Genomic DNA, 16330 nt, shown 5'->3' on the forward strand with positions numbered 1-16330 from the left:
ACCATAGGTTTTGTCCCTGGGTCCCTTAACTCAAGGTGACTACCATATTCATTCATTTGGGTTGGTTGCAGTTGACAAGTTTATTACCCTGGAAGCCAGTCAATCCAACATTATTGGTCTTGTTTGTAAACTCACTTAAGTAAAAGAACATTAAGAAATAGAGAAAAAATACAGAGGGGACAAACAAAAATCATAAGTCTCAAACTAACAGAATACACAACACATTATGGCCAAAAAGAAAAACAAACAAAGGCCAAACAACAATAACAAAACACTACAAGGAAATTAAAAGAGTTAGCAACATGAAGCTAAAAAAAAAGGCGGGGTCGAACTCTGGTAGGGTCAACAGTTTCTGATCCACTAGTAACACCTGCCATATTTTCTGGTGAGATTACATTGATGAGTCATGTTTAAGTTTATTACAGTATGACTTACTGTAAATTCAGAAATTATTGCATTTATTATTGCGATTTTTGAAGAATAGACAAAAATGGGAGACTATTTATTGCGATTTCAGGAAAATCTGCATACTTATGTAGGTATCAGATATCTGAATGTGAGTTCTGATTATTGTGATACTCGTCTTGTCGCATTATTCGCAATAATAAAAACCATGCAATAATTTCTGAATTTACAGTAACTACATTTTACATTTAACCTAAGCACAGTTTTAACTTCATACATTTCCCACAAAATAAGAAAACTGGATATATTTGCTATTCCAATGAATTTTAAGATCTGTAATGATATATGGATATTTGTCAGTGAAGCCATTTTGTTTTCCAGAAAATTGTGTGATAACAATAGAATCAAAGTGTTACTTACCAGACATGAAGGTTGGACCGGTCGATGAACTTACAGAGACATATGTCAGGGAATATACTTGGAACATTTTTTGTTTGTACACAGACTTGTTGGAAAAAGTTCTGAAACAAAAAAATATAATATACCTTCAAACTGGAGAGGCACCTACAGATCTAGGTAAGAAATGATAGTTTTACTATTCACCACGGTTGTATATTAATATATATTATCCCGATTACTATAGACACATATTTTTGGGGTTGTGCCTTCATTTTAAATCGGTATAGATAAAATGAGATGTGTTATGATTGCAAATAAGACGACTATCTACTAGAAACAGAAGGTTGTGGATGTTAGGTGTTAGATACTTTTCAAATGTGGATGAAGATTTACACTCATTAAAACCACAGATGAGTTAGCTAAACCCAAAAAATCTAAAGTGGAAACCATTTTTGGGGAGTAGGACTTGTAAAAATTTTCCATATTAATTCTTGTTGCATGGATAGCTTCTTCATTTCTTATCAAATTGTCTTTAAATTTGTTTGATGGTTTCCACACAGTAAAAACTTGAACTTGATGATAAATAAAATCTGGAATAAGGATGAATTTTTCTACACAGAGACTTTTACAAATATCCTTTATTAATTATTAGGGACTTGGGTAGCTTGCTCACTAAAGTTCTTTAATTATACTACCCAAAATCAACCTTATAATATAAGCAATTTTGTCCATTCAATCTGCCATAGAAGTGATGGATTGAAAATGATAGTTTTTAATGGTGCTACGGTAGTAATGAAGTATAAACAAACAATTGTAGAATTTGTTTTGTACTTTGTCAATTTAAAGTTTTCTTCGAGGATTTTTCAAAAATATAAGTAAAGGTATATTTTAGCATATCTTCTGTGCAAAATTCTTATATTTTATATTTTATCATGAACAAATCTTTCTTATATATAAATGTCACTTGGAAATTGCATGTGAGATATGTATGCTTTCAGAAAATGTATAATATTTTGTAAAACACAGCAAAAGAATGACGACATTTGCCTATATATGATTTTAAAATGATTATGGAAAAACATTCTTAATTGTTTTATGTGCCTTATAATTTATGGGCCTTTTTTAGTTTCTAGTTTTTGAGATGTACTGCGCCAGGCTTCCTAGTTTATAAATTTGTAGAAATGTTAGAAATGTATTTCTCTGGTTGCAATTGTAGAACACAAATAATCTTGATTTCTTGTTTTGCAGCAAACTTATCAGTGGGTTGTAAACACACATGGAAGCATATTCCTGGTAAAGCTAACCAATCTATCTGTACTATGTGTAACAAGTGTTGTGACCAGGGCAGGAAGTGTAAATACAACAGAATTATGGGAAATAATTTAAGAGAATGTCTGTGCAAGACTTCATCTCCAGGATGTGTAGATTGCGGAATATGTATTGAATGTGCTGCTGATTTATGGGTACATAACTCAAATATATAAAAAAACAATAAGTCAGTATTATAAACAAATTCTACAAAGACACCCCCCCCCCCCCCTTTTCCTAAAAAAAACACAAACAAAAAACACAAGAACAAAACACAAACAAACAAAACAAAAAAACAAACACAGAACCTTCCCAAAAAAAAAAAAACAAAAAAAAAAAATTACAAAAACAAAACAAAAACCAACCTCATAACCAAAATATTTAACCTGTTATGCTTGCAGACAGGCTGATTATTTTTTAAATGGTATTTTAAATTCATTAATGGCAACAAGTGACAAAGTTTTCAACCAATGCTTTTCATATTTTAAATGTTGTTGCTGATAGCAAATTTGAGTTTAAACTCCATATTGAACATTTTTGTTTTGTCACTCAGGAGTTATGGCTCTGATAAATTGAAAAAAACTTGGTTTGCTGTCATTTTGACAGCCATTCAATAATTTTTTCGAAGAGGAAGAATATTTCCAATATTTGTTTTGGGTCTGGGTAACACACATAGCTGTTGTTTCCCATATCAAGTCTGGTAGCTTGAAATTGAAGTCTGATAAAAGTCCAAGGTTGTCAATGAACTGCCATAGCAGAAACATGTTATGAATGAACTGCCAAGGTAAGCACCTGTTGTGAATTAACTGCCAAAGGTAGACAACTGTTGCAAATGAACTGCCAAAGGTAGACAACTGTTGTGAATGAACTGCCAAAGGTAGACGACTGTTGTGAATGAACTGTCAAAGATAGACAACTGTTGTGATTGAACTGTCAATTGTAAACAAATTTCGTGAATGAACTGCCAAAGATAAACACCTGTTTTGAAAGAGTTGCTAAGGAAAACAAATGTTGTGAATGAACTGCCAAAGATACACACCTGTTTTGAAAGAGTTGCTGAGGAAAATAAATGCTGTGAATAAACTGCCAAGTTAAAGATCTGTTGCAAATTTGTGTCCGATTTGGTTTAATTTAAGGTTTTTTGTTGCATAACACTGAAATGTTTGTTTTGTTCTAATATACCAGAAAATATTTTTATTTCATACTTAGAATGAAAATTTTTTAAAATTGCTCAACATTTTGTTTGATATTGCAGAGTATTAGAAGTTATTTGAGACCCATGCCTATAACAGAAAAGAATTCCAAAGTAGTGAAAACAGAGAAAGTTGAAGGGAAACTATCAGATACAACAGAGGATAAAAATGTTCAGAAGAAAGTTACACCAGAGGAAACAAACAATGTCTTCTTACAGATCCCACTGGATCCTGTAGCTTTTAATGAGCTTGAATACCAGCACATCTCTGGTGGCAGCCTTGGTGTTGTTCTGAAAGAGTAGGTCGTCTGTAAAAGATTAAGATTCTGTAATACACAATCATATGATACTGATTTTTAGAAGTTACAAAACTAATATCTGGTATAGCTCTATTAGTCTTGATTAGTCTTTGTTGAATTACACATATATGATACCGATTCTAATACTCACAAAACTTGTATCTTGTACAACTTGATTAATGTAAAAGCAAATTACTGTTAAACAATGGTTGCATGTTTGCAAAGATCTGATGTGATTATTTTTGTGAGATTTTAGTTTTGCTTTTTTTTAAAATTGTATTTGCTTTAAAGAGTTAACTATTTTATGCCAAGATAAGTTTTGTGGATGATTAATAGAGACTTATGACTGAGAATTGAGAAAAGACCTGGAATTTAAAACTTAAATGAAATTTTAAATGTTCACAAGAGTGATCAACTTGTATTCTTAGATGATTCTTGGTTGTTACTCTGACAGAACAAACTTAGATTGAAACTAACTTTTTCAACTGTGAATTTTCATCTTTTAACAGATCCTTCCTTACCCATAAACCATATAAATTCCTAAATTGTCATAAGACCTTTCCACTGCACCATAGGTTTAGTCTCAGGAGGCTATGCTCAACCAGTGATATTGTTAATTGTAAAATATCTAAATAAAATGTTGTTTCCATTTGTCAACTTAATATATTCTTAAATGTCTTAAAAGACTTATCTAGTGCACTCTTTGATTCATGATGCCCTGTCGCCCTCTCATGTTATAAATTGTTTAGTAATCTCTACAACTGGTCATCTTTCCTCCCCCTAAAGCAGGTATGTTCTTAATTGTCATGACAATACTTATTAGTGCAAAAAAAGATTAGTCCTTTCCTTTGTATGAATAGCATCTATATAGAAACAAGTTAGGGATATGTTTAGAATCTATATAGATCCAAGTTAGGGATATGTTTTAGCATCTATATAGATCCAAGTTAGGGATATGTTTTATCATCTATATAGATACAAGTTAGGGATATGTTTTAGCATCTATATAGATACAAGTTAGGGATATGTTTTAGCATCTATATAGAAACAAGTTAGGGATATGTTTAGCATCTATATAGATCCAAGTTAGGTATATGTTTTAGCATCTATATAGATCCAAGTTAGGGATATGTTTTAGCATCTATATAGATCCAAGTTAGGGATATGTTTTAGCATCTATATAGATCCAAGTTAGGGATATGTTTTAGCATCTATATAGAAACAAGTTAGGGATATGTTTTAGCATCTATATAGATCCAAGTTAGGGATATGTTTTATCATCTATATAGATCCAAGTTAGGGATATGTTTTAGCATCTATATAGATCCAAGTTAGGGATATGTTTTATCATCTATATAGATCCAAGTTAGGGATATGTTTTAGCATCTATATAGATCCAAGTTAGGGATATGTTTTAGCATCTATATAGATCCAAGTTAGGGATATGTTTTATCATCTATAAAGATCCAAGTTAGGGATATGTTTTAGCATCTATATAGATCCAAGTTAGGGATATGTTTAATCATCTATATAGATCCAAGTTAGGGATATGTTTTATCATCTGTATAGATCCAAGTTAGGGATATGTTTTAGCATCTATATAGATACAAGTGAGGGATATGTTTTAGCATCCATATAGATCCAAGTGAGGGATATGTTTAGAATCTATATAGATCCAAGTTAGGGATATGTTTTAGCATCTATATAGATACAAGTAAGGGATATGTTTTAGCATCTATATAGATCCAAGTTAGGGATATGTTTTAGCATCTATATAGATACAAGTAAGGGATATGTTTTAGCATCTATATAGATCCAAGTTAGGGATATGTTTAGAATCTATATAGATCCAATTTAGGGATATGTTTTAGCATCTATATAGATCCAAGTTAGGGATATGTTTAGAATCTATATAGATCCAAGTTAGGGATATGTTTTATCATCTATATAGATCCAAGTTAGGGATATGTTTTAGCATCTATATAGAAACAAGTTAGGGATATGTTTTAGCATCTATATAGATCCAAGTTAGGGATATGTTATAGCATCTATTTAGATCCAAGTTAGGGATATGTTTTAGCATCTATATAGATCCAAGTTAGGGATATGTTTTATCATCTATATAGATCCAAGTTAGGGATATGTTTTAGCATCTATATAGATCCAAGTTAGGGATATGTTTTAGCATCTATATAGATCCAAGTTAGGGATATGTTTTATCATCTATATAGATTCAAAGTTAGGGATATGTTTTAGCATCTATATAGATCCAAGTTAGGGATATGTTTTAGCATCTATATAGATACAAGTTAGGGATATGTTTTAGCATCTATATAGATACAAGTTAGGGATATGTTTTAGCATCTATATAGATACAAGTTAGGGATATGTTTTAGCATCTATATAGATACAAGTTAGGGATATGTTTTAGCATCAATATAGATACAAGTTAGGGATATGTTTTAGCATCTATATAGATACAAGTTAGGGATATGTTTTAGCATCTATATAGATACAAGTTAGGGATATGTTTTAGCATCTATATAGATACAAGTTAGGGATATGTTTTAGCATCAATATAGATACAAGTTAGGGATATGTTTTAGCATCTATATAGATACAAGTTAGGTATATGTTTTAGCATCTATATATACTACAAGTTAGGGATATGTTTTAGCATCTATATAGATACAAGTTAGGGATATGTTATAACATCTATATAGATACAAGTTAGGGATATGTTTTCATTCTTCTAGAACAGTCCTCCAGCTTTCATTTGTTTTTGGTAAGATTAATTTTTAGGGGCTCACGTAACAAATCATTTAGTTTGTCATACATCTATATATTTGAAAGTGTATCAACAAGGTATTTCAAACAGTTAACATAGAGCTTGAAGGAAACATGATAGAATAGCTTAATTAATTGTTTTTATGCACATTTTAAACTTTTGTATGGAACTGATTTTTTTTAATTTTCTGAGGCAGTGGAAAAGAGACACTAGTCTTCTTTTTGTAATTCCTTAATGAATTTATTTTAGGATAGATGATGGTTCTTGTGTCAGCATTTTTCCAGGGAAAGCTACAACTTTATCAACTGATACAGATGAGCAAAAGATATCAGATAGAATTAAAGTTCTAATGAAACAAGCTACAGATATTAAGTACAAAAGTCAAGTTGGAGAAAGTCTGAAACTGCGCATCACTGATCCCTTTGTAAGTATGATCATGTTATTTAGATCAATTTGAAACAAACATTCAAATCAGGGCTTCCAAAATTATTTTTTGCCGTCCGGACATTTATATATTATCCCGATTTTAATCCCTTAAGACTAAATAAACAAAATGCAATTATGGTAATCAGTTGTTGAGTTGGCCATCCCAATGATTGACATTAAAAAAAAACGATATTAAACTTTCTTTGATTCAAATTCGAAGTTCTGACGTAAACTGTTAAATTGGCAGTGCATCATTCGAAGTGTGCAACATCAGCGTACTTATATCTGACTTAGACTCTTTATTTGTGCAAAATAACGTTGTCAAAAACTTTACTTTCGTTTTAATCTAATACTGGATGTTATCCATTTGTCACAACTCGGCCGATTCCGTACCTTCATCTAACCGAATGAAGGAGAGTAGCAGATTCACCCGAGGATTGCCGATTGGGATGTTATCTTGACAATGGTAAAACATGGACTAGAGACGGATATGTTCAAAAACATGTTTATGACGATTTTTCATTTTCACCTTTTCAATTTTTATCATCAAATCCTATTTGTAAACGTATTTCTGATAATTTAAATCTTTTTGACCAAATTAATTAGATGCAAACCGCTGAAATGTAAGAAAATAACTTTGAATAGACCGATCAATGTCCGGTTCAAAATAGTTTACCTGTCACCTGAACAGGTAAATTTCAGCTGTTCGACAACTAATTAGCCTTGATTAAAATGAGAAGGTATTAAAGTAGGGGTTGTTTTGATAGTACTTAATGATCATGTCACTTTTATGACCGGAAATGTGTGGCTGTTAAGGGCAAAAGGTTGGGTAAAAAAGATCGTGAATTATGTTAAAATGACCGTCTCTTAAGAAAGCCTTGAAAACTAAAAAGTAGATGACCGTTTCATGCTTTGCCCAGCCGGAATTTTACCGGACATTATACAAATGTCGGGAATATATGACCGTTTTGGAACCCTTGATTCAAATGTCAAATTCAATACCTCATTGATGAAGGCTGTACGTTGACATATAGTTGTAAATGTCTGTGTCATTTGGTTTCTTGTGGAGAGTTGTCTCATTGGCAATCATACCACATCTTGTTATCTTTAGATATTTATAGATTATAACATGCCCTTTTCCATATTGGCCCTCGTATCATCCTGATATGGGATGATACCAGGGCCAATATGGAAAAGACATGTTTTAATCTATTTATCACATATTTAAGTTCTGCAGAAAAGAGAAAAACATTCAATTATAACTATTTAATTAACCACAACAGGTAAGTTCTAAAAAGATTTATCACATTTTCCATTATTTTTTTTTCATTTGCTGCTAACTTTATTGTTAAATTTCCCCTTATTTTTTTAATATGGTCATACACAAAAGCGATAATTTGGCATTACTGAGGCTAAAAATCGAAAATAGTTGGTTGGACATTGTTACTAGTGGCCATTGTAGCAGAATTCTCATAATTTTCAATACAAAAACCATCATTTTTTCTCCATTGTGGTTAAGGACGCAATGACATCACGTCATTTGGAATCAGGGCACAATAACCAACAACTACTTTTTTGCCCAGGGCAGCAATATGAGGAGGACAATTTTGTGGTTATTACATATGCAAAATCCAATGATTTCGTTAACAAGTATGTGATAAATCATTTTATACCATTTGGATTTCCCTTTTATAGGCATATAAACTGCTTGTGATAGACCTGAATTAATTCCCAAGTTCTCATTTGAACCAATCTCAATGGATCTCCATGTTAGACCTAATGGATTAATTTGTTTGGTCTTAATAATTATTTCCACATTAAATGAGGGTGGAATTAAAGTAGTTGAGCTAATCAGGATCCATTCTGTCATTCACGTTATGTACTTTATCATTCCACCAAGATCCATTCTGTCATTCACGTTATGTACTTTATCATTCCACCGAGATCCATTCTGTCATTCACGTTATGTACTTTATCATTCCACCGAGATCCATTCTGTCATTCACGTTATGTACTTTATCATTCCACCGAGATCCATTCTGTCATTCACGTTATGTACTTTATCATTCCACCGAGATCCATTCTGTCATTCACATTATGTACTTTATCATTCCACCGAGATCCATTCTGTCATTCACGTTATGTACTTTATCATTCCACCGAGATCCATTCTGTCATTCACGTTATGTACTTTATCATTCCACCGAGATCCATTCTGTCATTCACGTTATGTACTATATCATTCCACCGAGATCCATTCTGTCATTCACGTTATGTACTTTATCATTCCACCAAGATCCATTCTGTCATTCACGTATCCATTCTGTCATTCACGTTATGTACTTTATCATTCCACCAAGATCCATTCTGTCATTCACGTTATGTACTTTATCATTCCACCAAGATCCATTCTGTCATTCACGTTATGTACTTTATCATTCCACCAAGATCAGTGTGTGATTTATTGTACCCCACACTATGAAGAAGAATGGTGATGAGGATATTATTTTTTACACATCTGTCGGTCAGTCGTTAAGTCATTTTGGTTGCCTGATGCTAAATCAAATACTTTTATATGGATAGCAACCTTTCTTGGATTTTAAACTCTGTCTGGTGAACAAACACCTGTGTGAATCCTTTCGGTAGAGTCCATGACTTGGATATATGTTGACATATAATGAGATCCCTATTGAATATTAGGTCAGAAATATAATGACAGGGAGATCCCTATTGAATATTAGGTGAGAAATATAATGAGAGGGAAATCCCTATTGAATATCAGGTCAGAAATATAAGGAGAGGGAGATCCCTATTGAATATTAGGTCAGAAATATAGTGAGGGAGATCCCTATTGAATATTAGGTCAGAAATATAATGAGAGGGAGATCCCTATTGAATATTTGATCAGAAATATAATGAGAGGGAGATCCCTATTTAATATTAGGTCAGAAATATAGTGAGACTGGTGCATGGTGTCCAATGGACCTATGTGCTTGTGTATTATAAAGTATTAGCAGAATAAATTGAATACATTGACTTAACCAAAATATATCTGACTTTCAGAGTTCAAAGCCTAAAATAAAAATGTCTATGATTGAAAGAGATATGGCCCAAAGCAACAGGTTGACATACCACACTTATGTAAAGTTAAACTTTATGTGCAGATAACATGGATCTTCATGCATAGATACATGAAGATCCGCACAATGCAGCCTTTTAACTGCGTTTATCTCCTCTTTCCCTCAATCATTATGGGGATGAGTTAATTTGTACATAACCTTTGTTTGTATTTGGTGCATAGTTGAATAATGGTTATATATTTAACTTCTTTCATGTTTTATTCCTATTTACGTACTTTTAATTAAATTAAAGCCCTCAGAATAAAAAAAAAAAAAGAAATTTGTACAAATGTACATGATTACACTTTTTGTCTTGCCTTTATATCTTTCCTGCTGATTCTAAGTATTTATTTATATTGTGATAAGATAAAATGACTGAATTTTGTATGGCAAACCAATCCATCGAACTTAACTTTATTGGAATTTAGTTATTGTTGAGCCTGCAACATTTATCTAGCGGAAACAATACATAGCGATCCTAGATTCTGTTATCAGCAACGTCAAAATTTTAGTTATAGGGAATTTGGAAAGAAGCTTGTTTGTCACCAAAAAAAAGTATCCAGAGTGAAATTTTGAAAATAGTTTTTATTTTTATTTTTCTGTATTTTACTGATAAATGGACTAAGTTTTTTTTTACTGTTAACATTTAGATACAGTCTAAGGTTAAAGTTTTTCAGTCATCAAGAACATGTCAAACCTTCTTGGAATTGTAGGGAAGTTGGACAGAAGCTTTTTTAATGATAAAAAGCCATTCTCATGATCAAATTGATGAAAAGAATTTTTCAAATTGTTTCTGTAATTTATTGATAAAAGGACTTAATTTAGCAGTAAACAGGTAGATACAGTCTGGAGTTAAAGTTTGTTACAAATCAACTACTTTGTCTAACCTTCATAAAATTTTATGATTCCTTTTGCAGATGCATTTTTATACCCCTGCTTTAAAAAAAGTGGGGTATACTGTTTTACCTCTGTCTGTCCGTCCATCCATCCCATCCGTCTGCCCATCCATCCATCCGTCCATCCGTCAGTCTGTCAGTCCGTCAGTCCGTCCATCCGTCCCATGAATATATTTCGTCGCATCTTTCTCAGGAACTACATTACAAGGATTTTTGGATTTTTTTCTTTATTCAATGACTTTGTGTCAGGAAATTTTGACTATGAATGCTGCAAGAACTGTGGCACCTATTGGTACAAAAATATGATTTGGAATAAAGAAATTGACATGAGCAGGAACTCGTGCGATTTATAAAATTGAGAATGGAAATGGGGAATGTGTCAAAGAGAAAACAACCCGACCATAGAGTAGACAACAGCCGAAGGCCACCAATGGGTCTTCAATGCAGCGAGAAACTCCCGCACCCTGAGGCGTCCTTCAGCTGGCCCCTTAACAAACATGTATACTAGTTCAGTGATAATGGACGTCATACTAAACTCCAAATTATACACAAGAAACTAAAATTAAAAATGATACAAGACTAACAAAGGCCAGAGGCTCCTGACTTATGACTGTATGTTGAGTACAAAAAGTCAACCAATGTACAAAATGTACTATAGCAAGCCCTTAGATTTACCCAAAGCTGTCCTTTTTGTTGACAAACAGCCTCTGTCCCCAGCCCTTCAATAGATTCATTAAACAACTTCTTCTTTTTGGTTAAATTCATGTTTTACATATTAACAGGCCATTTCACGACTATTGTGGTCATATTGAATATTGAAGGGTATATTTTTTGGATGGAGGTGGAAACAGTCAGAAAGTATGGGTGAATCTTTGCATGTTTCCAAGTAACAGTTCTCTTTCAATGATCTTTTTCCGTGTTTTTTAGATCAGTTTTATCTTCATTATGAAAATCTACCTCTATTCAATATGGCTGCAATAACAGTGAAAGCGCCTATTATATTTGCACCTTGCATAAGGATCTTAAAAGCATCAACCCTAGTATTTTCAACTACCATTGAATTTGAATTTTTGTTTTTATAAATTTTGTATTTTGCTGAAAAATGGACTCACATTTACAGTCAACACTACACTTTTACACTGACAGCAGCAGTTGCAGGGAAGACACAGGATTCAGTGGAAACACTTTATGAATTTTTGAACCTTGAAATTTTTTTTTTTTGCACTTAGAAAATATTTTGTTTATTTGACTTTGAAGATTTACTATGAACAATTTATCTTGTAGAAAGTGATCACCACAGGAGAAGACAAACTGGAAGTGTCAGGGATACAAGAGTCAAGAGTTGTCTACCATGCCAGTATTTGTAGGGAGATGAGTGTCAGTCATGAGTCAGGATTACTATGGTAATGTTTTGTTTATTATACAAATAATTACTTTAAATCAGGTAGATACAATGCTTCTGACCCAAAGTATTATATTTACTGTACTCTAGAAGAGACAAGATTCAGCTTGATTTTCCTACATGCCTATGAAAGAAGTGGGGTATTAGAATGTTAGCATGAGTTACAGGAGTGCAGAGTATATGTCAATGATACAGCAACAAAAAATTAGACACCTATAGGGCAAAAGTTTGAGGTAAATATAAATAATTGTATTCTCTATGCATATTTTTTTTATAATTGTAAAAATATACTAATAAATAATTAGAACCATTATATTTTACAGTTACAACTCTGCATCACATTCTATACCAGTGGCTCAATTTATTGGTCCAAAGCCTTTCTCTGAAAATTTGAAGAAAATCAGTCTGAGTAAGTATAGAAGCCAGTCTAAATAAGCACAGTTTGAAAATTTAAACTGTCTTTTTTTTTATAATTATTATGCAACACAATTTGTATGAAAAAAAGTATTTATAATAGAGTTTGAAAAATATAGGTCACCATATTTACTCACCAATTTCATATATACGGGGGGAAGTCACACTTTTGTGAATACAACAGAAATTCATCTCTAGAAATTAACTTTTTTGGGATACATCTTTTAGAGGATTTTTTTCTGGAATTGAAAAGAAAAATGAGGATATATATAATTCTTGTTTTCTTTCTATTTTATATAATTTTGTGTAAAAGATACTTGAAATGCATTAGTAAAATTATACAACCCTAGTTTGAACTTGTTAAGGTGAAGTTAAGTCTCTTGTGAACAATCACAGATATTTTTTATTTCTTGATTATTCAATATTTGGAGATTTCAATGAAAGCTTGACACAAATTAGGAAAATACAGAAGGAGAAGGTCAAATGTAATTTAAGCTCTCTCACATTTTCAATGTAAGATTTGAATCTACATACTTTAATAAAACATTACAGTTTTAGTGTTAAGAATCCCTTTATTTGGTGGTATATAGTATGGTGATGTCAGGCTGTTGGGAAGGCAGGTGTGGAAAATGGGTTCTTATTTTGTGTAATCAACTCCTGCAGTTTTCAACCAAGATTCCATGAAACTTCACAGAATGATTGCACATATATTGAAATTGTGCACCTATTATTATTGAAGTGTTTAAGGATTTTTTTCCCATTTTTCCACAGTTTGGAACTTTTTCATTTTTAACACAATTAACTTACATAACATGGTACTAGTTTTGTGTAATTAACTCCTCCTAGTTTTCAGATGATATACCTGAAACTTCACAGCTAGATTGTACATATGTTGAAGTTGTGGACCTGATATTATAGGATTGTCCGAGGAATTTTTTCTTAATTTTCTGTAACTTTAATAGTCATTTTCAGCAAATTTTTCAAAGCACAGTACCAATTTTGTTGTATTGAACTCATTCCGGTTTTATATCCAGATCATCATGGTCATAGTAACAATTAAGTATGAGGTCCATTGAATTTCTAGAACAGCAATCGTCATTAAACTGCAATATGATAAAGAGGTCCATTATTTAACATAACTGAGATAACATAACTGTGGATTCATCAATACTTAAATCAACTTAGCCAGATTTCATAGGTTTCAGGTTAAAAACATGTTTTGACCAATTGCAATATTGGTTATTTTGATTAGGTAAAAAAATGACAAATTCAGTTTACAACAATAGAAATATAATTCACAGTATATGCTTGTTGTTTAGTCTAATGATGCTTGAGTTTTATTAGTGCTGACAATTTTGTTTGTCTTTATCTTAAATGTGTGTTTTTATGTACCCATTATTTATAGAAATAATAGACTGTGGTGACAAGACTAATATAGGAATCGGTATCTGTCCAGGAAAGACTTACCCAGTCAACAGAATGCCTGGGTGGAATAGATGGTCAATAGCTTATCATGCTGATGATGGAGGGTGAGAATTAAAGTCACAATCTCTTTAAAGTGACAATTAAAGTTGTAGTTTAGTTTATGTATGGGGTCGCTCCCTATTCAGAGTTTTAAATTTTAATTGACTTTGATTCTTTAGCCTGAAAGTGAAATATTGGCCTAAATTTTTACCACATTATTTTACCATACATTACAAAGATATGTTATATGTTTATGAGACTTGTCTTTAGTTATGAGGTGTGGAAGGACATTTTAGTAACTTAATGTTGAATGGTCAGGAGAAATTGTTAAATTATGGAAAATATAATCCATTGTTATGTACAGCATGGTGCAAAAAATTGAAGAAAATGGTCCTTACATGTTTAAGCAATAAAAACAATATCAGGATCTGTTATTTTCAGTCTATAAAAACATATCCTATGATCTGATACATAACCCAAGATGAGCACTGTCTTCAGATGTCAGTATTCTATTACCTGTACTTCACTGAACTGACACTTATATATGATATTTCAGAGTGTTTATAGAAGCCGGTGCTGCTAATTCCCATGTTGTTAAATGTACCAAAGGAGATGTTATGAGTATGTTCTGTGATGTTGTTTCTAGACAACTTGTCTTCTACAAGAATGATCAAGAGGTAAGCTAGTCTTCTACAAAAATGATCAAGAGATTTGCATAACCTCAAAGTTGCATATATCTATGTCAAACTCCAAGGGGTATAAAAATATGATCATCCCTTTCTCTCAAACTGGCAGTAAAACCCTTACAAAATTGAGTTGTTTGTTTGGGCTTGCAGGATGAATAAATTCACAGCCACGTCTTGTCAGAATGGGGATGTTAAATCAGAAGTCTCCTGTAGAGTGGCAAGCTATCTGCACATTAAAGAACCCTGGAAAAAACTCTTTGGGTGGTCCTTAGGTAGCCTGGTGCAATGCAAAATTTCTGTCCCTATCCATCATACCCTAATTTTCCAGTGGTAGTCCATATCCCGCCCTTCATCCCTATGGACCCATACCTTGCAGGACCTACCTATTGTATAAAGTATTGTTTCTCTTTCTGAACATGCATGAAATATTTTGCCACTGGCCATAAAGCTATTCACACCATGGCATATTATATTAAAACACTTATAATGTAACATCACCAAATTAGACTTATCACCAAGTTTGTACTAAGATGAGTAAACACAATGGATGCCACATGTGTTGCAGGTTCTGCTTACCCTTTCGAAGCACCTAATATCACCTCCAGTTTTTGACGGGGTTTGTGTTGCTCAATCTTTAGTTTGCTATGTTGCGTTTTGTATACTGTTCTTTGTCTTTTGTTCATATTTTGTGTTTTGCCATGGCATTGTCAGTTTGTCCTTGAGTTTTGAGTTTTGATATCCCTTTTATATCTCACCTATTTTTTATAACATGACAAAGAAATGTATTTGGTCCCCTTATGCTTAAAATCGCCTATGAAATTTTGATAAGTTGGCAGGTATGGGATAAGGTTTACACACTAAAAGGGTATGGTCAACTAGTCATAAGTATCAACAGACCACCATACCACACTGTTCTGTTCCAGCTTTAAGTGATCTACAAATGCATAGAATTAACCAGCACTGTAAAAATACAAACAACTTAAAAGTGACTCTAGTAGTTCAATGCACTAATGTAGTATGATTTAAATCTAGGTAAACATTCTGCTCAAACAAGTGCAATGAGCAATGTTAAACTTCTAGTGAGGTGTAAGAAGGTGGTATTTATCATAGTAGTCCTGTAATCAATATACACTAGATTAAAGTGTATAGTTCTCATTTAAAGCAATATCAGGTCAATGCTTAATTATTATTATCAAACAAATTTGAAATATAATTGAAGCATCTGATTTGTTGTATTTTAAGGTGAAACAAATAAAGATCAATGTACCAAGAGGAGGATACTGGCCAATGATTGGTTTGCATTCTGTAGGAGAATGTGTAAAACTGCTAGAGAAAGATCCATGGACCCCTGATCCTGATGATGTAAGTAAAATTTATTGTTGAGGCAGACATGTACAGGGGTAGGCTGGAGAAAGATCCATGGACCCCTGATCCAGATGATGTAAGTAAAATTTATTGTTGAGGCAGACATGTACAGGGGTAGGCTGGAGAAAGATCCATGGACCCCTGATCCTGATGATGTAAGTAGAATT

General features: G+C 32.6%; 1 protein-coding gene across 2 annotated transcripts in view; it reads left to right on the forward strand.

Moving 5' to 3' along the window:
* Positions 1-16330, forward strand: part of LOC127726366 (uncharacterized) — a 73751-nt gene that overhangs the window by 45773 nt on the left and 11648 nt on the right. For both annotated transcript variants that reach the window (XM_052233726.1, XM_052233727.1), the window contains 9 exons: positions 787-981; positions 2053-2267; positions 3368-3603; positions 6641-6815; positions 12117-12235; positions 12558-12643; positions 14054-14177; positions 14669-14789; positions 16041-16160. In XM_052233726.1, the coding sequence (XP_052089686.1) occupies positions 787-981; positions 2053-2267; positions 3368-3603; positions 6641-6815; positions 12117-12235; positions 12558-12643; positions 14054-14177; positions 14669-14789; positions 16041-16160 (1391 nt within the window). The remainder of the gene's footprint in view (positions 1-786; positions 982-2052; positions 2268-3367; positions 3604-6640; positions 6816-12116; positions 12236-12557; positions 12644-14053; positions 14178-14668; positions 14790-16040; positions 16161-16330) is intronic.

The sequence above is a fragment of the Mytilus californianus genome, unplaced genomic scaffold, assembly GCF_021869535.1.
Source record: "Mytilus californianus isolate M0D057914Y unplaced genomic scaffold, xbMytCali1.0.p SCAF_17, whole genome shotgun sequence".
NCBI lineage: Eukaryota > Metazoa > Mollusca > Bivalvia > Mytilida > Mytilidae > Mytilus > Mytilus californianus.